Consider the following 23,808-nt stretch of genomic DNA (forward strand, 5'->3'; position numbering starts at 1 on the left):
TGTCTGAATGACAACTCATTCACTCCCTTCCCTAACACAGCTCAGACCAGTTCCCAGAAGTCTATCTTAGCAGAAAGGGCAACATGCCAGCATTTCTCATGTGGCCCTCAGCTACTCGTTGCTAAAGCTAAGTTCTGGCCAGTGCAGAAAAGAGGTGGGGGTTTCACAGCCCATAGGTTCTGCCCTGGGAGAGGCACTGCTGAGAATAATAGGCTCTATTTCTCGTGTTCTGGCTCTTAGGTTGGGTGGTCCACGCTGGAAGAGACAAGCTGAGGAATCTGGGGCTGTGCCTTGCTAAATTGAGCATCAACTCCCAAATTGGGATGTCACTTACAGAAAAGCATTCATTGTCCCTGCCTCCAGCACTAGAGCCCTCCTTGAGAGAATCTACCTGGAGGTAGAAGAGGCCATAAAACAGACATCCAAATCCCTCCCCAAAAGAACTGACTTCATGTGCAACAGTATGCAAAAGTTCAAAACTAAGGGTGCTTTTGAAAATGGTGGTTGTAGTGAAAAGCGATTTGGAGGAAACTGACACATTCATTGGAGATAAAAGCTAAATTAAACTATAGACCTGCTGATTTGCAGGGGAGAAACTAGCTAAGAGACATCTGGGAAGAGACCTTTTGGGGTCAGAATAAATTTCAAACACTGACCTTGGGAAGCATACTTTTAAAGGAGCTTGAATTTAATTGTATCAGTCTGTGAAGTCATTATGTGCTAGAAGAACTACCTGTAACTAAAGAAAGCCAAGTTATGGATACGTGCAGTAGACAGGTGGAGACGCCCTTCTTCTGCCCAGTCCCTGCTCATCAGAGCAATCAGCCTGCAGTTGGTGAAGTGTATAAGCTGGGTGTGGTCTGGGAAGGAGACAGCCAAAGAGTACCCTGCCAGAATCATTGCCATCTCTGGGTGATAGTGGACATACCTAAGGTTGTACCCCCGAGGGGCAACATCAGAAGCTTCACACTTCTGGGGGGTGGGGGTGGGGGAGAATAAGTTTGTACCTAGAATAAAGAAATTTTAACACTCAACAAAAAAAAGACAAAAATAAAAAACTAATTTAAAAATGGGCAAAGGACATTTCTCCAAAGAAGATATATAAATGGCAATAGTCACACAAAAAGAGTCATCAGGGAAGTGCAAATCAAAACAATTCTAAGATACCACTTCATATCCACTAGGATGTGAGGATAGCAAGCACTGAAAGAAACAAAAATAACAAGCTTTGGAGAAGATGTGCTGAGAGTGGAACCCTCATATCCGCTGTTGGTAAAATAACGTGGTTTAGCCACTGGAAAATAATTTGGCAGTACTTCAATAAGTTAAGCATAGACTAATCATATGACCCAGCAATTCCTCTCCCAGGTATCTACTCAAAAGAAATGAAAACAGGTGTTCAAACAAAAACCTGCACACAAAATGTTGACAGCAGCATTATTTACAATAGTCAAAGGTGGATAAAACCCAATGTCCATCAATAAATGAATTAAACAAACTGTGGTAAATCCAAACAATGAAATACTGTTCAGTAATAAAAAGAAATGAAATCCTGATACATGCTACAACAGAAGCCAGACACAAAAGGCCACATATTGTATGATTCCATTTGTATGAAATATCTAGATGGAGAAATCCTGACACAATAAGTAGATTAGAAGTTATAGGGGGCTGGGGTGAGGGGAATGGCGAGTTTCTGCTAGGGTGATAGAAGATTTCGGAACTAGTTGTGATGGTTACAGAACATCGTACATATAATTAATGGTACTGAATTATACACTTAAAAGTGATTAAAATGGTAAATTTTTTGATACACACAATACATACATATAATAATAATAATAATAATAATAATAGTAATAACAATAAAAGCAAACCAACCTAACGCCAACCCTCAGTACACAGGATGAGATTCATTTCCAGTCTCTCAGTATGAGTGTCCACAGTATGAGGTTCTGATATAAAATTACATGTCTTCTTGGGTTCCACTTAATAGGTTTACAATTCAGTCCCTTCTTCACTTTAAAAAAAGTACTTCGCCTGACCTGTGGTGGCGCAGTGGATAAAGCGTCGACCTGGAAATGCTGAGGTTGCTGGTTCGAAACCCTGGGCTTGCCTGGTCAAGGCACATATGGGAGTTGATGCTTCCAGCTCCTCCCCCCTTCTCTCTCTCTCTGTCTCTCTCTCTCTTCTCTAAAAATGAATAAATAAAATTTAAAAAAAAAAAAAAAAAAAAAAGTACTTCAATGTATAAATCTAGACTTTAGTGTTCCTATTATATGAAGTATTACTCTTTTCTCAGTATAATTTAATTTCATACTGTGTAATCATTTATCACACTCTGGCATAGCAAAATTGTAATTAACAGTTTAAATGTGAATTACATGTTTACATATAAATTGTAAATGTTCAAAAGCAAAAGACAAAAAGAACACCCACAACTTAGAATCCACTTCACACAATGTGGTATGGCTATAATATAAAAAGAAAAGCAATGATAAGTGTGGGCAGTGATGTGGAGAAACTGGAAGCCTCATTCATGGCTGATGGGAATGCAAAGTGGTGCAGCCACTTTGGAAAATGGTTTGACAGTTTCTCAAAACAGTTACCATATGACCTGGCAATCCAACTACGAGAAATAAAATCATACGTTCATCCAAATGTTTTCATGAATGTTTATAGTAGCATTATTCATGATAGCCAAAAGGTGGAAACAATCCAAATATCCATCAACTGCTAAATGGATAAACAAATGTATCTCTATACAACAGAATACTAGTCAAATATAAAAAGTAATAAAGTACTGATATATGCTACAACATGAATAAACCTCAAAAAACTTTGTGCTAAGTGAAAGAAGCCAGACACAAAAGGCCATATGTTGTATGATTCCATTTATATAAAATGCCCCAGAAGAGATGAATCTATAAAAGCAGCTTTAGGTTACCTACGGCTGGGGGTGGGAAGGAAGGGACTGCTAATGCGCACCAGGTTTTCACTTGGGGGGTGATGAAAATGCTCTAAAATTAGATTGTGATGATGGCTGAACAAACCTAAAGATACTAAAAACAATGGAACTGTACATTTTTTTTTTTTGTATTTTTCTGAAGCCGGAAACAGGGAGGCAGTAGACAGACTCCCGCATGCGCCCGACAGGGATCCACCAGCACGCCCACCAGGGGTTGATTCTCTGCCCATCCGGGGCATCGCTCTGTTGCGACTGGAGCCACTCCAGCGCCTGAGGCAGAGGCCACAGAGCCATCCCCAGCGCCCGGGCCATCTTTTTGCTCCAATGGAGCCTTGGCTGCTGGAGGGGAAGAAGAGACAGAGAGGTAGGAGAGGGGGAGGGGTGGAGAAGCAGATAGACGCTTCTCCTGTGTGCCCTGGCTGGGAATCAAACCCGGGACTTCTGCATGCCAGGCTGACGCTCTACCACTGAGCCAACCGGCCAGGGCCTGTACATTTAATTGAGTGACTTTTATGGTATATAAACTATATCTCTATAAAGTTATTTTTTAAAAACCTGCTCCAACTCCTCATTCCTATAGCCATTCACCAATATAAGCCTTCTAACCTGTCCATCCAGATTCCAATGAAAACCCCATGCTACTTCAAACGCTTGACTCCGCTCACACTGTTCTCTACCTGGAACACTCTCCCTAGGATCCAGTCAAGTCACGTACTCATTTTGAAGATTCTTCTAACCAAGTCAATCCTCACTGACCTAATTTTCCTCTACATTCCATACCATTTACAACTATGTAGTAACACTGTAACCACAAATACATACATAAGGCGGTTTCACCTATTTCCTATCAATGTCTAGTTCTTGCCACATTCTGTAATTCTTCCTTTAATCTTCTCAAAGACAAACTAGTTATTCCAGCATTACAGAGACCAAACATAATTGTGGGGACTCAGCTAGGGCCTTAAGACAAAGAGAAAAAGTGTACAATAATGGAATATTGTAAGATTAAGTAACATTAAGGGGGAATGAAAAGCATGTTCCCGTCTCTAGCAAACCCTGCCAACTCACTAGCTTTACCGGCCAGAACCTCAATTACATTTTTACTTCTCTCATAATATTCAGCACAGCATTTTGAACACAGATGATACCAAATGTCTGCTGAATAACAAATGAATGCCTTGAGTGCAACTTTCTACACATGTATTCAGTAGTCTCCAAACCTTAACCAATCTCCAAAGTCTTAAAGCAGGAAATGTAAATGAGGAAAAAGAAAACTAAAATAATGAAACATGATTCAATTCTCAAAATGTTTCAGAAGGATGTGTTCTTACTGTGCATAAGGTGGTTTCTTACTGCTGCTGTCAAGCCACTGCTGTCAGAGCAAAATAGAACACTATTAAGAGAAGCAAAAATTTAAATATGAAACTTCCTCCTAACAGCGGGGTGCCAAAATTCAAACCCCTTTGACTCTACATGCAGTGAGGAGGAAATTAACACTATGAAGCTTGGAAGGACAGAGGGGTGTGAGGGGGAATGAGGCAGCAGCACTGCTTTCAAAGGATAGAGGGTTGGCAGGGGCAGAAGACAAGTTTTAGAGCCGAACTTCTGAAAGCAATAAAGACAGTGGATGATAGCAAAAAGCTATACATTGCTGGCCCTGGCCGGTTGGCTCAGCGGTAGAGCGTCGGCCTAGCGTGCGGAGGACCCGGGTTCGATTGCCGGCCAGGGCACACAGGAGAAGCACCCATTTGCTTCTCCACCCCTCCGCCGCGCTTTCCTCTCTGTCTCTCTCTTCCCCTCTCGCAGCCAAGGCTCCATTGGAGCAAAGATGGCCCGGGCGCTGGGGATGGCTCTGTGGCCTCTGCCTCAGGCGCTAGAGTGGCGCTGGTCGCAACATGGCGACGCCCAGGATGGGCGGAGCGTCGCCCCTGGTGGGCGTGCCGGATGGATCCCGGTCAGGCGCATGCGGGAGTCTGTCTGACTGTCTCTCCCCGTTTCCAGCTTCAGAAAAATGAAAAAAAAAAAAATGAAAAAAAAAAAAAAAAAAAAAGCTATACATTGCTGAAACCTGATATAGACCTTGACTGCAGGAGTCTAGGATCAACAAATTCAAGAGCATCTCTTCAGGTAGTACTCTGAATAGGCAACTCCACTATAAAATACATAACCTGGCCCTGAAATACTATGAACACAGAACAATTTGTTTAGCTTCAGAAATATACATATTTTCTCCTTTTCTCCTTCCTATTCATTTATATGTACCTGGTAACTTGCCTTTTGTTCACAGGACAAATATACCTACTGTGATCATTCAATCTGCTTATGGGAGTTCCCTTTTAGCAAAGCAATTATTTTGAAATTTATCATTTTTTTAAGTTACAGAATTTTTTTACACTTGCTTAACTTGAGTCTCTTTAATAATTCCCTTCTTATTTATAAATATACTTTTAAATTATCCTTTCCTTCCCTGTCATTTACTTTTTAATATTTAGTGGTTTAGGGATTATAAAAGATATTTAAGGTAGAGAATTCTTCACTTCAATATTCAGAAGATTACTAAAGTACAAACAAAAAATAAACAACATAAGCACTTAGAAAAAATGTACTTTTATAATTTATACACACTTGTCCCTCAGTATCTGCAAGGGACTGGTTTCAGAACGCCCAGCAGATACCAAAATCTGCAAATGCTCAAGTTCTTCATATAAAGTCATGTAGTATTTGCATATAACCTATGCATATCTCCTATATACTTTAAATCACCTCTAGATTACATATAGTATCTAACACAATGTAAATGCTATGTAAATAGTTGTCATGCTATATTGTTTAGGGAATAATGACAAGAAAAAAGTCTGTACATATTCAGTAAAAATGCAACTACCATCTGCTGAGGCCTAACTACATAGTACACATTAGCAACAATGTAACTTTTTCTGAATATTTCCAATCTGTTGTTGGTGACTCTGAGGATGTAGAACCTGTGGATACAAAGGGCATTTGAATGTACCATGATTTTATAATTTGCTACCTTCTTTGAACTCACAAATACAGATACTAACACTCTCACTTTAAATGTTAAAAAAGCATTTTTATTCTGCTTTTTGAAGAAAGCTATCATCAAGATTTCTTCAAGCTATGAATGAAAGAAACCAGCATTTGATATTTCATTAACAATTTCAACATATGAAGACATCTCCCCGTGAATTCTTTGTCCAAAAATATAAAGAGGAAGAAGCATCAAGAGTCAACAGTGGAAACTTCAGGTCAAGATGGTGGTATAGGTAAATGCTGTGCTTGCCTCTTCCCATGAACACATCAAAATTACAACTAAATTATAAAACAACCATCACTGCCTGACCAGGTGGTGGTGCAGTGGATAGTGCATCGGACTGGGATGCGGAAGACCCAGGTTCGAGACTCCAAGGTTGCCAGCTTGAGCGTAGGCTCATCTGGTTTGAGCAAAGCTCACCAGCTAGGACCCAAGGTTGCTGGCTTGAGCAAGGGGTTACTCGGTCTGCTGTAGCCCCACGGTCAAGGCACATATGAGAAAGCAATCAATGAACAGCTAAGGTGTCGCAACAAAAAACTAATGATTGATGCTTCTCATCTCTCTCCATTCCTGTCTGTCCGTCCCTATCTATCCCTCTCTGTACTTCAGAAAAATACAAAAAAAAAATTACTTTAAATGGAAATGGACTAAATGCTCCAAGCAAAAGACATAGGGTGACTAAATGGATAAAAATACAACACCGGTACAAAAAGGCACCTACAAGAGATACATTTTAGATAAAGAAACACAAAAACTGAAACTATGGAGATAGAAAAGGTATTTCATACAAATATAAATTTTTAAAAAGCTGAGGTAGCAATACTTACATCAGACAAAATAGACTTTAAAACAAGAAATGAAACAAGAGACAAAGAAGTACATTTCATTGATAAAGGAATCAATCCAACCAGAGGATATAACAACGTAAACATCTACACATCCAATGCAGGAGCACCTAAGTCTATAAAGCAAATGTTGATATAATAAAGGGATACATCAATAGTAATACACTATAGCAGTGGTTCTCAAACTTTTTGAAGTTGGGGCACATTTAAAATCCTACAAATAATTGTAGATGCACTTCATACACATTTCTGAGAAATATGTTATAATAATTAAGTCAAATATTAAAGAAAAAAATATAAAGTCCAAGCTTGCTTTTATGGTAATTAAATGAAATAAATACAACAAAATTAAGTTTATTCTGACATTAAAAAACATTTTTATGTTACATTGAGTTATGCTTTTTAGAATTTATGGAAAAAAAGGGTTAAAAATTTAAAAATGACAAAAAAGTTATCTTTATATATATATATAGATACATTCTTAGTAAGATTTAGTAAATTCGGCAGGTCCTGGCGCGAATGTGTTTTTTCATTCTTGTGTTTATAAGAAACATGAGCCTTATGCGTCCTGGCGATTTCTTCAATATTTGGGCGTATATTTGAAAGGCAAACTCTCATTTCTTCTTGAATACATTGAAGAATTCCTCTCTTTTTACTCTTAATTGTATTGAGTGCAGAAAACCTCCACCATACATATCATCTTAACTTTACACCAAAGGATAGAAGAAACTTGCCTCCAGTCTTTAGGAGAACATGGGGGGTAGTGTAAACAATCCAGCACCACAGCTTAACAGCCTTTTGCAACCTAATCAAGCAAATGAGGTGGGGGTTGGGCAGACTGTCAGCTTACAGCCAATTCCCCACACCTCTGTCCCCCAAAAATCTAAACTCCAAGAATTCTGTTGGTCTTTTGGTTCCCAACAGGCACCTATTTCTCTGGAATACCATAGGGCGCACCTGGAAATCTTCTAGGGCGCACCACTGCGCCTTGGCAAACACTTTGAGAACCACTGCACTACAGTATGGGACTTCAACACCCCACTGACATCAATTCATAGATGATCAAGACAGAAATATGACAAAGAAGCAGAGGCCTTAAAGGACACATTAAGCCAGATGGACTTAATATTTTTAGAAAATTTCACCAAAAGCAGCAGAATAAACTTTCTTTTCAAGTGAACATATAATTTCCCGGGATAGATCACATTAGGCCATAAAACAAGTCTCAATAAATTTAAGAAGACTGAAATCATAGCACCAATTCACAGTTATATAAGAAAAGCAAATGGAATACTAAATTAAATCTACTCCTTTTAGTCACAATGTAAGTAATACAGCTGGCAGGACAATAGTCAGAGAGGTTTAAATTTCTACATATTTTTTTTTACAAAATTTCAGGTTTGGTCATGGTCTATCCACACAACTCTTATTATATTTAAAACAAACCCTCAGATGACAAATATGAGAGAAATACAACCCCCAAGATGGAAAGCACATCTTACTTCAACTTGAAAAAGTTCTCCAGCCCCCTCACAGTCATTGGATGTGATTATTGGAGTATGAATATGCACAAAGCCACTGTCCTGGAAGAAAAAGAAAAAGCCACTTTTTTTCAGTACATTTGTTTATAAAACAATTCTAAGAACATATACCTTATTATACTACTAAAATAGCATTAAGAGAATGTCATATCAAATCTCTCTCTAACTCCCCATATAAAACTATTGAAATATCAAGCTGAGAGTTTTTCTACGCATAGATTTTAGTGGTTTTTTTTGTTTGTTTGTTTTTGTTTTTGTATTTTTCTGAAGCTAGAAACGGGGAGAGACAGACAGACTCCCGCATGCGCCCGACCAGGATCCACCCGGCACGCCCACCAGGGGGCGATGCTCTGCCCCTCCGGGGCGTGGCTCTGTTGTGACCAGAGCCACTCTAGCGCCTGGGGCAGAGGCCAAGGAGCCATCCCCAGCACCCAGGCCATCTTTGATCCAATGGAGCCTCAGCTGCGGGAGGGGAAGAGAGAGACAGAGAGGAAGGAGAGGGGGAGGGGTGGAGAAGCAGATGGGCGCTTCTCCTGTGTGCCCTGGCTGGGAATCGAACCCGGGACTCCTGCACACCAGGGCCTCTACACATAGATTTTAAATCGGGAAATGAGTTAGACATTATCTAGTCCAATTTCCTCATTTTGAAGGTAAGGAATTTGAGGCCCAGGAAAGTTGAATGAATTGTCAAGTCACACAATCAGTGAGTGGCAGCCCAGGACTGGAACTTATCTTCAGTGTCTCTCTGTGGTATTATTTCTTTTTCTATTTTTCTAAATTACTGGTAGTGATCTCTCTCTCTCTCTCTCTCTCTCTCTCTCTCTCTCTCTTTCTCTCTCTCTCACACACACACACACACACCCACACACACACCCTCACCCACACCCACTCAAGGTTAAGGTATAATAATGTTGCTCGCATTGCTAAGGGAACACAAAGTTTATCAATGTTAAAAGTTCGGTTATTTTGCAATGGGACCCTCAAGAAACCACTGAAAAGGAGAAAAATTAGAAGTGACAATAGGGACTAAAGAAAAAAACAGCAAACAAGGCAGAAATGATTTTCAGAAAGTCTGTCATTAAATTGATGGCACAGAGCACTACATAGGGCACAGTCTACTTCCTTTGCCTCAGGGAAGATTCTGAGCAGCAAATCCATCCATTACTGAGGCACCCAATTGCAATTTTTCCACTCCAAAGTCTGAGACTATTTCCATTAGTGAACCACAAAAGCTGTCGCTAGCAGGACATTGAAATAACCCAACAACTTCAAGGTTAAGCTTCTTTCATTCTGACTATAGATATAGGCAAAAGGTTACATTCAGCATAAATGTTGCAGGGTTGGGGTGGAGGTCGATAAAAGGGACTTAGGCTGCAGAGGCAGAATAGTATGTGTTTAGTGCAAAAACTGTGGTCTTGAAATCAATACAATAAATTCATATATATACTTCTTAATCTCTGCTAAATTCTGCCTGTCACTGGTAGAATGCAAAATGTATCAATGTGTAACCAGGGACCTCCCAAATTTGCTTCCTCCTTTACAAAAAGGTTAAATTGAAGTATTCTAGCTAAGATACAAAGTATCCAGTTAAAACTTGCCTTATGATGTAGACTGATTAAATATTCAAACTCTAAATTAGGAGTCTCAAAATATTCAAATATGTACTTAATCTGGGAGCAACAAGCCTAGAGGTGCCGCACAGAGCACAGTATAGAGAATGAATTAAATGTAATCAATAATAACATTACTGCATAAAATTTTTCTCTCTCAGGAGCCAAGAATTATGAACATGAATCATTTATTCCACATGAATGCAGGCAACTATGAGCATGAGTGCAGTAAACAAAGAAAGGAAATGAAAAATCCAAAGGAAGTGAGGGTGGGGAGGAGGAGGGGGAGAAAATGTTACAACTAAATATAATTGCCAAAGTTAGACTGGTCACCGGCCACCAGAAACAGCACTGTAAATCTTAGGAAAATAACTGTGAGATTTTAAAAAAATCACTCAAGAAGTAAGAATTATTCTTAATACTCAACTGATAGCCTTTCAAAAGGTGTTACCAACTTTTTAAGGCTTAATGCAGCTGGCAAGGCTTATAGCAAAGTCTGTAACACTGCCACCAAAAGCTACAAAGGGGACAAAGGAAAAATAATCAAGTATTGAGAATCAAGTCCCAAAAAGAGAAATTATTTTATTGAGTTGCATGCTTGAAACTTGCACCCCAATGAATTCAACTAGAATAAAAAGAGAGAGTGAATAGGGAAGGAGAACAATAAAAGGGAAAATAAATAGCAAGGAGTGGAGGAGCGCGGTCAGGATTGTCCTACCCCAGAGCAAAGTGGTTCCTAATTAGATGTATGAAGGCCGGAGAAGGAATCCAAAATAAGAGCAGACACTTTCATCCAATTTTTCAGATTTTACCCACTACCTCTAAATATCTAAATATTTTGATAGATACACATTCTACTTTATAAGGCACTGGGTATCTGAAAATTTAAAAATTCACATATTAAGGCCTATAAACATTCAACAACTCATGGACTATATTTTTCTGTCACATATACCCAAAAGCAGTGTAAAGCCAGGAGCCGTGGCCAGGGCCAGCCACTATCACAGCAGCCGCCCATGCAGGTTCGCATTGGATTCGCACAGTCGGTAAAGAAACAGCGGAGCCAAAAACTGATGGGCCATAGTCTTTAATTCTAGCTTGCACCCGGCAGGCAAGTAAAAATACACACTGGGCTCCAAAACCCAGTCACATTCAGTGCTCACAAAGCTACTGACTTATCCGAGTTTCCTAGAATCAAAGGTTTCTAGCTCACTAGACTTATTCACCTCTGTTCCCCATCTCCTTCCTTATTCCAAATACAAACTCGACACAAACTAGCATCTCACTCAGCACTCCACCATCTTGGCTGCTTCTCCTGGCCTCCTCCACGTGGCCTTTCTCTGCTCTCCTCTGCTCTCTCTTCTAATGATAATCTCAGGAACCAAGAGCCCAAGCTCCTGTTCCGCCCCTATTTTATAGTGTAGCTTCAAAATCTCTAATCCAATATACAAAATAGGGAAGTCTCTAATACAAAGTCACTTCTCTGAGGCATGATTGGATTGTACCACCCCACATCAAAAAGGGTGGGAAAGGCTTAATCCCAAAACCAAGCCCCAGGCTACAAGGATTCTCAACACACATTAATATCACCTGGGCGACGGCCTCACGTGTTATCTTTAACAAAGTGAGCATAATACATTTTATCTGCCCAACAAGCAGCAACCTTATTTATTAGAATCAACAACAACAACCAAAAACATGGTAGCAATCGCCAGGCACAGGCACACCACTGGCAACAAAAGTGAAAACTAAAGAAGAACAGCAACAAATCCACAGAAAGCAGTCAGAGGGATTCAAAGACACAGCAGTCCAGGGTCATTCCACAGGGAAAAGGAATACTCGGCCCCATGACAGGCTTTGAAAGCACAGCCACACAGAAGAGGGAAAAATCTGATACTCAAAGAAAGAACCCTGACTCATCAAGAAAGGGCAAACTTTTTCTTCTGGCTTAATTTAGGAAGCCATGGAATTATGCAACACATTGTAGGATCATTTCTACTGGAATTTGGAAAAACTGGTGCCTGCAGAGATAATCCTGTTATCTGAGAAACTCGACTCCTTAAATAACTCATTGCTTGATGATTCCAGATAGCCAAGTTTAGTACATAGCAGATGTGTCAATTGTATAAGCAAACCAAATTATACACATAATATTTTTGATACTTAAACAAACAAAAAAACTAGATGCTTCAAGTATCCCAATTAAAAGGTACCGCTCAAATTCATTTTTTCCTTGTATTTCTAGATTTGAAAATTATGAAGATTTTACATTTTGAGTCTTAACATCTTTTAGGGAGCCTAAAGTAACAACTCATAGAAACAGTACCAAATACTAGATAATGTATAATGATTATTTTGTATGTCCTATAGGGCTCCTAAGATTTCTTTAAACAATTCAATCCTAGTTGTCATAGACACAAGTAGGTAACATTACAGAAGTTGGTATCAGAATTATATTTTCCAGGTTTTTATAATTAAAAAGTGAATTGACAGCACTCATAAAAGTACCTACTTTATAAGTACAGTATTACCAAGAGTGCTAAAATTTACTTTTAACCAATTAAAATGTCTTTTGTAAAATTTAATTTTCCTTATTTTCTGACTTTGGATTTTTCTAGTTTCTTTTCTTATTTTTTAATTATTTAAATATTTGCAAAAGCTTCATGCAATAAAGAAATGAGTCAAGTAGGTAAAACCCACTTGTCATTAGATTGCCAATACTACCACCTGGTGGCCAAAAAATCTATAAAACGTCCAGAATTAAAGCAGGTCCACTTTATCAACTGTTAAAGTCAAATGGGGGGAAAAGATTTTTAGATCTGAGTAAATTTTCTGTTTATGTGGTTCAAGTACTACTGAAAAGCAATACATAAGCTGTGTAAGAAAGTTTGTGACAGGATATGTAAATATTCCCTTTCAAACTAGAATGGAATGATGTGATTTTCCTGTTTATTCAAAAATACAGTATGCTTTAAAACTATGATGTCCTTTAGCTGTTTTACTAGAAATCAACTCTTTGCTTTTCAAAGAGCAAGAACTGTCCTGTATGCCACCAAGGTCTGGGCCTAGATGAATTTGGATCCAGGGAACGGTATGCTATTAAACAATCTCTGCAGATTAGCTGGATCTGGGGAAGTGGCATAGGAAGAGTTCCAAAACCACACAGAATAACAGTGACCTTGATCTTCTGGCTCAGTCCTTGCCTTTTGGGGTTCCCCATCCATATTGGGGGAAGTTCCCATTACTTCATCAACTTAACTACATTCCACTGTGGCTTTCCTGGGCGGGAGGAAATGGTGGAAAAGCAAACTAAGTAAGACAAAATACCTTTAGTCATTAGATCCATCTACTTTATCAACATCAGTAACTCTTTTAAAATGTGTGCTTACTATACATATAAAATGTTTATAACCAAGATGGAGAAACAATGACCAGATTTACTCTACTATCTGAAACAATCAAAAAGAAAAAAAACACCTACAAGCAAACCCATGAAAGAATGGTTTGCAAGACAACAGCAGACAACAAAGGACAGTGACATCTGAGAGACCCTACCAGCTACCCTACCCACCTTACCACCTGGAGATTTTCCAGCCCGTAGCAGAGAGAGGGGATAACCAAGTGGAAGTGGAGCCCAGCAGACTTCCTGAGTCAAGGAGATAGCTGAGAATCTGAGGCAGCTGAAGTGGCTAAACTTCTAGATAGAGTATCTGAGAGAAGAGTTGTGCAGAGAACTTCAGAGATAGATAGTCACCTGGAGTACTAGGGAGTGGAATGATCAAGCAAATGCTTACAATGAAACCATCCAAAGCCAGGGAAAGAACCACCCAGAGATTAGAGGAAGTTGTGCCTGGTGCTCAAGTGGCTGGAAACTGTGTCTGTAACCACAAGACACATTGGAAAAACTCATAATTCACAAGGCACTAGGTAGAGTCCTCAGGAAGGCTTTGCCTCAGTAGTGGGGAATAATTAGTCCTAAACTGAGTACCTCTCCAGACCTACTTAAAATCAAGATCCAAAGGAACAAATGGTTTTCAAAAAACTGCATACCAGAACAAAGCTTAAGAAGCTTAAAATTCACAATGTCTGGCATCTAATCAAAGATTTACAGGTATGCAGAGGCAGGAAAAAAGTCCACAATGAGATTAATAAATCAAAACTGACTTATAACGGACACATATGGTAAAATTAGAGGAAAAGGATATAAAAATGGTACCTTTATATGTTCAAAACTGTATTGTATGCGTTCAGAAGTAGAGAAGTGGAAGATATTTTTTAAAAGGGTACAAATCAAACATTTAGATATGAAACCTGCAATGTCTGAGATGAAAAACAAACTTGATAGAAATAACAACAAATTAAGTGTTGTAGGAGAAAAGATAAATAAGCTTGAAGACACAGCAATAGAAATTATCCAAAAGAAACATACAAAGAAAAAAAAGTATTTTAAGAAAGAAAAGAACATCAGTCAGCTCTGGAGATATCATCAAGTGGTCTAATATTTGGGTAGCTGAGTCCCCCAAAGAGAGAAGAAACATAAAAAATATTTGAAAAATATAATGGCTGAAAAAGTGGATGAAAATGAAAACTAGATCCAAGAAACTCAACAAACTCCAAACATGGGAATCAAAGAAAACTGTGCCAAGGCGCCTCATAATCAAACTAGCTTGATTGCTCAGAACTAGTGATAAAGAGAAAATTTAAAATCAACCAAAAAAAAATAGTACCATATAAATAAAGGGTGCTTGGAATATATAACAGAAACTTCAGGATAATATTCCAGTGTTACAATTCAATTTCTTTACAAGACAGACCACCAATAAGCAAAACACCTTACCTTAAAGAAGGAATGAACAGCAGCTGTGGCTTCACTGCGAACCCTCAGGATAGACCCCAGGACATTAGTCCTACACCTTAGGTGAGGAAATTGTCTTAGATACTCCAGAGGAGGCCTCTCTTTATATTTAAAAGGGAATTCCTGTCAATAAATGGAAAAAATAGATTAGAAGATAAAAAGATCACTTCCAGGATAATTTTTAAAATAGTGGTGCTTTAGGACAAAAATAAGATGCTTTCTTTATTTCTTAATATAAGTGAATACAATCCACATTAATTCCAACAAATTAGTAGAATGGTGGTGAGGTGGAATCAGAGAGATGTGGATTTGAATCCTTCTCTACTGCTCATTAGCTGTGGGACTGTGGGCGAATACACTTTATAACACAACACTAAGGCTAATCTGTTATTTACCTAATTTCTATCTGTTAGCTATCAACCACTACTTACAAATAGAGAGATTAGAATATAATTATGCAAAACAGTCCACTGTTTGGAACACAGGAGTTCAGAACATTGTAGATATTAAGGATTATTTTCTACAGCTGTATATATGCAGCTGGTATTTAATTTGAAAATCATTCAAATGTCTTGAAAGTTCACAGTCAATTGAAACTGTTTAATCACTGTTTACCGACATGCATTGCTATCTTAATATTAGGAAGGGTCAACAGCTTTCTGTCATCAAGCAAAGTAATATATATTTACAAATATTTTAAAGAAAATTATGACTCTACCTACAAGTATTTCCACCCTACCCACACTCATAAGATTAAGTAAAGACAGACACAACCTTTCAGACTGAAACCAAAGTTTCAATAAAATGATAAAGCAGCTGAGTAAAAGAGCTACAGTGGCAGCCTTGTAGACCTGTATGTTCCTTTTAGGCCTCATGCACATATTAATTTATGCTGTACAGAAGTAGCATCACACTTACTAAAGCGAAAATATAACCCCATTAACAGGAATCTGGAGACTGCTAGGGGTTCAGAATTATGTAAGGTCTAAATACTTAAAAATGACACTGAAATAAAGGGAAAGAGGTGAAGGTATCAACCCCCACAGTAGCCAAGGGAGAATAATTTAAAAAGAGTAAACACATGGTAAAATTGTGATAATCATATCTCCCTTTGTGTGTGTGTGACAGAGAGAGGGACAAATAGGGACAGACAGACAGGAAGGAAGAGAGATGAGAAGCATCAATTCTTCATTGTGGCACCTTAGTTGTTCAATGATTGCTTTCTCACATGTGCCTTGACCGGGGGGTGGGGGGGGGGGCTGCAGCAGAGTGAGTGACTCTTTGCTCAGGCCAGAGACCTTGGGCTCAAGCCAGCGATCATGGGGTCATGTCCATGATCCCAAGCTCAAGCCAGCAACCATAGGGTCATGTCTATGATCCCATGCTCAAGCCAGTGATCCTGCACTCAAGCTGGTTAGCCTGTGCTCAAGCCAGATGAGCTGATGCTAAAGCTGGCAACCTTGGGGTTTTGAACCTGGGTCCTCTGTGTCCCAGTCTGACGCTCTATCCACTGCGCCACCTCCTGGTCAGGCAATCATATCTCCCTTTAAAAAGGAAAAACAGGCCCTGGCCGGTTGGTTCAGTGGTAGAGCGTCAGCCTGGCGTGGAGTTTCGGGGTCAATTCCCAGCCAGGGCACACAGGAGAGGCGCCCATCTGCTTCTCCACCCCTTCCCCTCTCCTTCCTCTCTGTCTCTCTCTTCGCCTCCCGCAGCCAAGGCTCCGTTGGAGCAAAGTTGGCCCCGGCACTGAGGATGGCTCTGTGGCCTCTGCCTCAGGCGCTAGAATGGCTCTGGTTACAACGGAGCAATGCCCTAGATGGGCAGAGCATCGCCCCCTGGTGGGCATGCCAGGTGGATCCCAGTGGGGCGCATGCGGGAGTCTATCTGACTGCCTCCCCGTTTCCAACTTCAGAAAAATAAATAAATAAATAAAGGAAAAAGAAAAATGGTTACCCTCTCCATTCCTCTTTGAGTTCTAAATTATTTTCACATTTTTTCCAGAAATTTTAGAGCCTGATTCTTTTTTTTTTTAACTTTTTTTTTTTTAATTTTATTTATTTATTTTTTACAGAGACAGAGAGTGAGTCAGAGAGAGGAATAGACAGGGACAGACAGACAGGAACGGAGAGAGATGAGAAGCATCAATCATTAGTTTTTCATTGCACGTTGCAACACCTTAGTTGTTCATTAATTGATTTCTCATATGTGCCTTGACCGTGGGCCTTCAGCAGACCAAGTAGCCTCTTGTTGGAGCCAGCGACCTTGGGTTCAAGCTGGTGGGCTTTTGCTCAAACCAGATGAGCCCGCGCTCAAGCTGGCGACGTCGGGGTCTTGAACCTGGGTCCTCTGCATCCCAGTCCGATGCTCTATCCACTGCACCACCGCCTGGTCAGGCTGGAGCCTGATTCTTGATTTTACATGTCAGTTAGAATATCTTAGAAAATTATTCAGAATGACATTTTTAAGAAATTGACCATTTTCTTTCTTATTGCCTATATTTAATTTCTTCCAGTTATCCCAAAGAACTAAAAATGAATTAAAATGATGCAATTTCCCTATATTTCCTAATGTTTTGTCCATTAAACATTTGAAGACAAGTATCGCAAAACTAAAGGGAGTTAGATGCTAGTGCATTCATTTCAGCTGTGCTACCAGTCAGCTCTCTCACCTTGGGCAAGTCTTCCACCTGGCTGGGTCTCATTTTCTTCAATTTAAGAAATTAGATTGATAATCTATGGTTTTATTCCTGCTAACCTCTTTATGGGGCTACAAAGAAAAAGCTACTAACAGAAGAGTCTTGCAAAAACAGGTATAGACATGGCTTAATGTAGAATTTCTTCATTCAGCCCAAGCATTAAAACACTCTAGTACTGTCCAATAGAATTTTCTATGATACATGGGAATGTTCTGTACCTGTGCTCTCCAGTATAGTAACCACTAGTTGCGTGTTACTACTGAGCACTTGAAATGTGGCTTGTAACCCTGAGGAATGGGATTTTTAATTTAATTTTAATTGATTTAATATTAAATAGCCATAGGTGGTTAATGGCTACTATATTGGACATAATAGTTCTAGCTCATGCAAGTCACTTCTAGACAGAGCTTTTTTCAGAACGTGGTCTATCCTGGAATGTCTCTGTCATTGGGCATGTTTGTAAAAGCAGCAAGTTTCAACTGCGACAGGAACCACAGAGATGCAGAGACTAATACTTAGCTGTCAGTCATAAAACCCAGCCATCTACTTACAGGGGGTCCTTGGATTATGACACAGTTCTGTTCCTACAACAGTGACATAACCTGAATTTTGGTGTGAGTCAAAACACACCCTAACCTAAGTCACTTAACTATCCTAACACAGTTGTAAAATCCTAACCGAGAACATAAAAACACAGCTAAGACACAGAAAAAGGTAAAGGACATAAATATACTGTGCTGTGTATTCTTCCACCATGCGCAACCAAACTAGTTCGACCACGTAGTCCATAGTACAACCCTAACAGCATATGCTGAAACACTCACATCTCAATTTTTTTAAGTTTTTAGGGGAGTGAGTGTCGTACACTTGACACATCATATGTCGAGACTGTTGTAACCTGAGGACCCCCTGTATATAGTTGTTGCTACTTGCTCTACATTCCTTAGGCTCTATTGTTCGCTTTAATTACCTGGAAAGTCACAATCAAAACACATTTTAAGTGCCATTTTCCCAATAATCACAGTTAAAACTGATTGCTAATGTTTTATTCTAGCCTAAACAACCTCCATAAAAGTGTCAGAAAACATACCTTGGGATCACAATTTCCAACAACTTCTATTTTTTCTGCCTTCAGTTCCACATTTTGCCTTTTGGATGGACTTTTAACCAGCTGACCTTGAACTTCCACAGAACTCCCAAAAGCCAGTTCTCTATAGTAACAAAAACACAGCATAAATATGGTATCATTATATGCAACCCTCATTTTAATACAAACATTGCGATAAGAACGTTAAAATATTTAACAATAGATGTTTTTACCCTTAATTAGGTTAAAAGCAGCAGGTAGTTAAGAGAGATGGAAGCAAAGAAAGCAAAGGACAGGTGGGGGATATTGTCACATGTAGACAGATGTTGGAGGAGGAAAGGCTGGAGCTTGAAGGAACCCAGCCTCAAAGCTATGAAAAGCAGATTTGTTTAGAAAGATCACTCAGGGGGCCATTTGAACACTGGATTAGGAAAATGGGGAAGAGATTAAAAAATTATCAAAAGAATTCATTTTTTTCTTTCTTTTCAACTCACCTAGTGTCCAAGTTTGAGTCTGCTACAACTTGAAGGCTTTCCAAAGATGACCCATCATTTATATGCAGGAACAAGACTTCCTTCTGGGATCGGACTGAACGAATCCACCCCTAATGAACAGAAATATTTCTAAATATGAGTTTAAAACACGTAAAGATGTTACATTTTCAATACACATACATAGAGAAAAGAAAATGGGGGGGTGTCTTCATAATTCTACCTTAATAAATTGCTTTTAGTTCACTTATATGCATATACTGTATAATTTTATATGGTTTTTATCACAGTGAAATATAGCTATGGCATTCCATCTTTTGTTTTGTTTTAAAGCTCATTATTCTAAATAAATGCCTGACATTCCATTAGGTTGATAAACCTAATTCACATAACCAACCCCCGCCTTATCAGCTATTTCACATATTTTCTCCTATCCCTGAGCTCCTTAATTGGGTTACAAATAACAGGGCATATATTTTGTTCTTTCTTCTTTTATATCAAATTCCAAGAAGGAGATTATGTAGTTATAGATGAGAAACATCTTTATAGTCTTTTTTTTTCTTTTTACAAAATACCACACATAAAGAGTTCTCAAGAAACTTCTCATTATGAATACATTAAGTAGTATATAAACTTTCAAAGACACTGAATTTAAACAACAGCTAGGTTTGAGTACAAACGAGATTATCTTCAGGTAGACCAATTAACATTAAGAATGTCTCTCTGAAAAATACACACACACACAAAAAGCCTGGGTGTGTGGAAGTCCTGGGTTTGATTCCCAGTCAGGGCACACAGAAGCACCCATCTGCTTCTCCACCCTTCCCCCTCTCTATCTCTCTCTTCCCCTCCTGCAGCCAAGGCTCCATTGGAGCAAAGTTGTCCAGGGTGCTGATGATGGCTCCATGGCCTCCATCTCAGGTGCTAGAATGGCTTCAGTTGAAACGGAGCAATGCCCCAGAGGGGCCGAGCATCTCCCCCTGGTGGGCATGCCGGGTGGATCCTGGTTGGGTGGATGCAGGAGTCTGTCTTGACTGCCTCCCGCTTCTAACTTCGGAAAATACAAAAACAACAACAAAAACCAAAAAAATGTCTCTGGCTGATCCTATCTAGCTTAAATTTAACTAGCAGAGAAGTTAAGGGACAGTATTCCTCTAGGTGACACTGAACAATGGTGTTTGATTAACCATCAAACATAACAAGGAAAAGCAAGATAATCCTTTTTAGGAAAACTATAAAGCTGTGCACTACTTAATAACAGACATATTCTGAGAACTGTGTTGTCAGGCAACTTTGTGTGCACACAAATTTAGATGGTATAGTTACTACACAACTACATGCTTCTGTAAGAAACAACGTGATATTAAAACAAGCACAAGAGAAAATGATGCAATAAGATAGCAAACACAAGATGTACAAGACTGCTGCAGGTGTAACATGACATATTGTTTTACAGCAAATATTTTGTAAGTAGAAAGAGAAGACTCTAAAATGATAATAGTACAGTAAACACACAAACCAGTAACACATCATCCTTAGAAGTATTATGTACGCAATTGTGTATGCTATACTTTTATACAACTGGCAGTGCAGTAGATTTGTTTACACCAGCATCACCACAGACATGTGAGTAACGCACTGCACTATGTTAGGTTATCAAGGTTACCATGTCACTAGATGATAAGAATTTTTCACCTCCATTATAATCTTAGGAGACCATGTCTTTTATATGGTCTGCCATTGACTAAAACATTGTTATGTGGTGACGACTGTACTGACCGTACTTCCTTTTTGTCCTCACCATACCCTATTGACAAGGACTTTTCCTTGACCTCACACAGTTAAAAAATTCTTTGTTTTCACCAAGTTCTTTCTTTACACCACTAATACTGATCATATTGCTGTAATAAGTTGGTTTAGCCATTAGACCGGGGCTGTCCAACAAAAATATAGTGTGATCCACATAAATAATTTAATATTTTTTTAGTGGTCACATTAAAAGTAAAAAGAAACAGGTGAAATTAATTTTAATATTTTATTACACTCACAATATTATCAACATATAATCAATACAGAAAGTTTGCATCCTTTTTTTCCTTCAAAATTGGTGTTTTATTTACAGCACCTCTCAATTCAGACTACACACATTTGAAGTGCCCACTGCCACAAATGTTAGGTAGCTACTCTATTAGACTGCACAGCACTGAAGTGAAAGCCTACAGCCTAGGCACTAGGTTGTTCATCTTTTGGTCCTCTTTAGACTAGCACATAAACGGTATTAATGTATGTCAAATTAGTAGGTGAATCCAAGATAGACTTTGATTTGAATCATGGAAAGAATGCAAAGCCCAAAGAAATGCAGAGGGATAGGTCCAGTGGTAGGATTAGGCCCGTTTGCACTGGTTAGGCAGAACCAATACCTAATTTTTGGTTGAGTTCAGTGAACCGGTTGTTAAAATGGCACTTGTAATCAGGATTCTAAGGTGGGCACCTGGGTAGCTGCCCAATGTGGAAATCACTAATTTACATTCCTTACTCTTTGTTAACATTCATCTGTGCAACAGTGTATTCTAAGCACCCTTAGTAATGTTCATTCCATTCACAGATGAAAAAAATTTGATGGAACTATGCTTGTAATATTTATTTATTCATTTCATAAAACTTGTTATACTTTTGATGAAATACATTTTAATTCCCTTGCATTTGTTACTTCAGTAAACAAACATAATGGAAAGAGAAAAAGCGCCAAACGAGGGGGTGACAAGCCGTCATTGGAAATATCTTAAATAACAGTTTTACTGTTTTTTGTCAGGTATTATTTAATATTTTTCATTAATATTTTAAAACTCATAAATAATCTAGTTTTGTTTACCTCTTATTGTTCTTATTTAAGTATTAAAAGCATGAAATAATAAACTACATTTCAGTATATCTTTTTTTATACTTAAAACGGTCATGAGGGCAAAGAACCAGTTGTAAAATTATTTGAATCCCACCACTGGTAGCTCAGTCATATTGCTAACAAGCAAGGATATGTAAGGACAACAAAAATAATTGTGTCAGTGTGTTTAAGCAATCTTGCTTGGCCTGCTCCTTTAAGATGAAATCTATGTGGAGCTGCTGCAAACATTATTAGCAAGAGAGATAATAGCTAACATTTATTGACTTTGGACCACTGTTCTATGTCTTATACCTATTAGCTCATTTATTCTTCAAGTAAAGGACTATTATTACCCTTCATTTTTATAAGAGGAAACTGAGAGTTAGGACACATTAAGTGACATGCCGTAATTACTAGATTTAAGCCTAGGCAGCTTGATTCCAGAGCTCTCAAGGTGCTACATTTCACTCTTTTGGCTAATTGATTAAACATGTTACATGCAAAGCTTCATTTTAGACCCTGAGGTGCCTACACGTCGAATGAGAGGCATAGTTTAGCTGAATAAATATTTACGGTCAACCATGTGTGAACTCAAAGACAGGTAAGACGTTTTCTGCTCTGGAGCTGGCTCAGGACGACTAGCATTTAACTGTGGATATTACTTATAAGGACTAAAGGGCTTAAGAGGTTCCTTCGTTCATTTCGCTGTATGTTAACAAGTTAACAGGTAAAGCCCTGGTACCGTGAAAGCCAAGTTCCAGCGCTTTACAGGCATCGCAAGTTTTGCGAAAAGGGTAGCCAATGAAAGAAAAGTGTGACCGCACACGAATGCCTACGTTTTCTAACTTGTCCCTGACAGTCGTTCTGACCCGACTGTACAAGTGAATGTGCCATGTAAGTCACTAAAAAGGGAAAAAAACCATCCCCTTCCCAGACACCAACCTGAACCTTAACGCGCTCCCCATTCGTGTTCTGCGCCCTGAGAGCGTCCCGCACGCTCACTCTGGCTGAAGGCTTGTGTCGCGGGCAGGGAGCCGAGGAACAGGAGCGCAGGGCTCGGAGCAGGCACCGGGCCCCAAACATCGCGGGGGCCGCAGGCCGTCTCTCCGCACCAGCCCTGATCCTAGAGGGCTCGGACCCTGCCTACGGAGACCTTCCCCTCTCTGCCGCTCCCCAGTACCGTGCCGCAGCCCTGCCGTTAAGTACTTCGATGACCCCGTTTGCTCCCTTCCCTTTTAGGGTTCCAGTTGTCCCCAAAGAGCCTCTACTGTTTCCCTCTCCCGGCGGGGGGAGGGACGGCGACAACACATTCAACGGCCTAAGCCGAAAGAAAATCACGTCCCGCATACGAGCCCAAGCCCCACAGTGCCGCGAGGTTCTTCTAAACCTACACCCCGCCTCCCGCCCCAGCCAGAAGGCAAGCGGCCGCCACCGACGTCACCACGCCAACGCTAACGTCATCCCGCTGCGAGGAGGCTAAGAGAGCATGCGTACTCGTGACTTCAGTTTAAAGAGGCGGGGCGGAGAAGGGGGCGGGACCAGCAGCAAAGGCGGGGCCGATCTAAGGCATTAGGTCGTAGGGATTTACCGGTAAATGAAATGCGGGATCCACGTGGAGCGGGGTCTGAGAATCTTAATTCCTAATCTTACAGGTGATGCTGAGGAACATGGGAAGGCAAGGAGTGACTGATGAAGAGGGAAAGCGTGCAGAAGGAGGCTTAGTTGCTGAGAAAATTAGCCTGAGGATATCAGTCGCGCCTAGTTCCGAGCGCAGAGGTAGACA

At 39.6% G+C, this 23,808-nt stretch overlaps 1 protein-coding gene across 2 annotated transcripts in view; it reads right to left on the reverse strand.

Annotated features, from left to right (window-relative positions):
• NARS2 (asparaginyl-tRNA synthetase 2, mitochondrial) overlaps positions 1-23,455 on the reverse strand; it is a 168,891-nt gene extending 145,436 nt beyond the window's left edge. The window contains exons 1-5 of one of the 2 annotated variants that reach the window (XM_066369531.1): positions 22,968-23,455; positions 19,148-19,257; positions 18,657-18,777; positions 14,854-14,994; positions 8,368-8,448 (exon numbers count right to left, since the gene is read on the reverse strand). In XM_066369531.1, coding sequence (XP_066225628.1) covers positions 8,368-8,448; positions 14,854-14,994; positions 18,657-18,777; positions 19,148-19,257; positions 22,968-23,108 — 594 coding nt within the window. In that variant the 5' untranslated portion in view covers positions 23,109-23,455. The remainder of the gene's footprint in view (positions 1-8,367; positions 8,449-14,853; positions 14,995-18,656; positions 18,778-19,147; positions 19,258-22,967) is intronic. The other variant, XM_066369540.1, reaches the window with a different exon arrangement.
• Between the last annotated feature and the right edge of the window lie 353 nt (positions 23,456-23,808).

This window comes from Saccopteryx leptura, chromosome 1 (genome assembly GCF_036850995.1).
Source record: "Saccopteryx leptura isolate mSacLep1 chromosome 1, mSacLep1_pri_phased_curated, whole genome shotgun sequence".
NCBI lineage: Eukaryota > Metazoa > Chordata > Mammalia > Chiroptera > Emballonuridae > Saccopteryx > Saccopteryx leptura.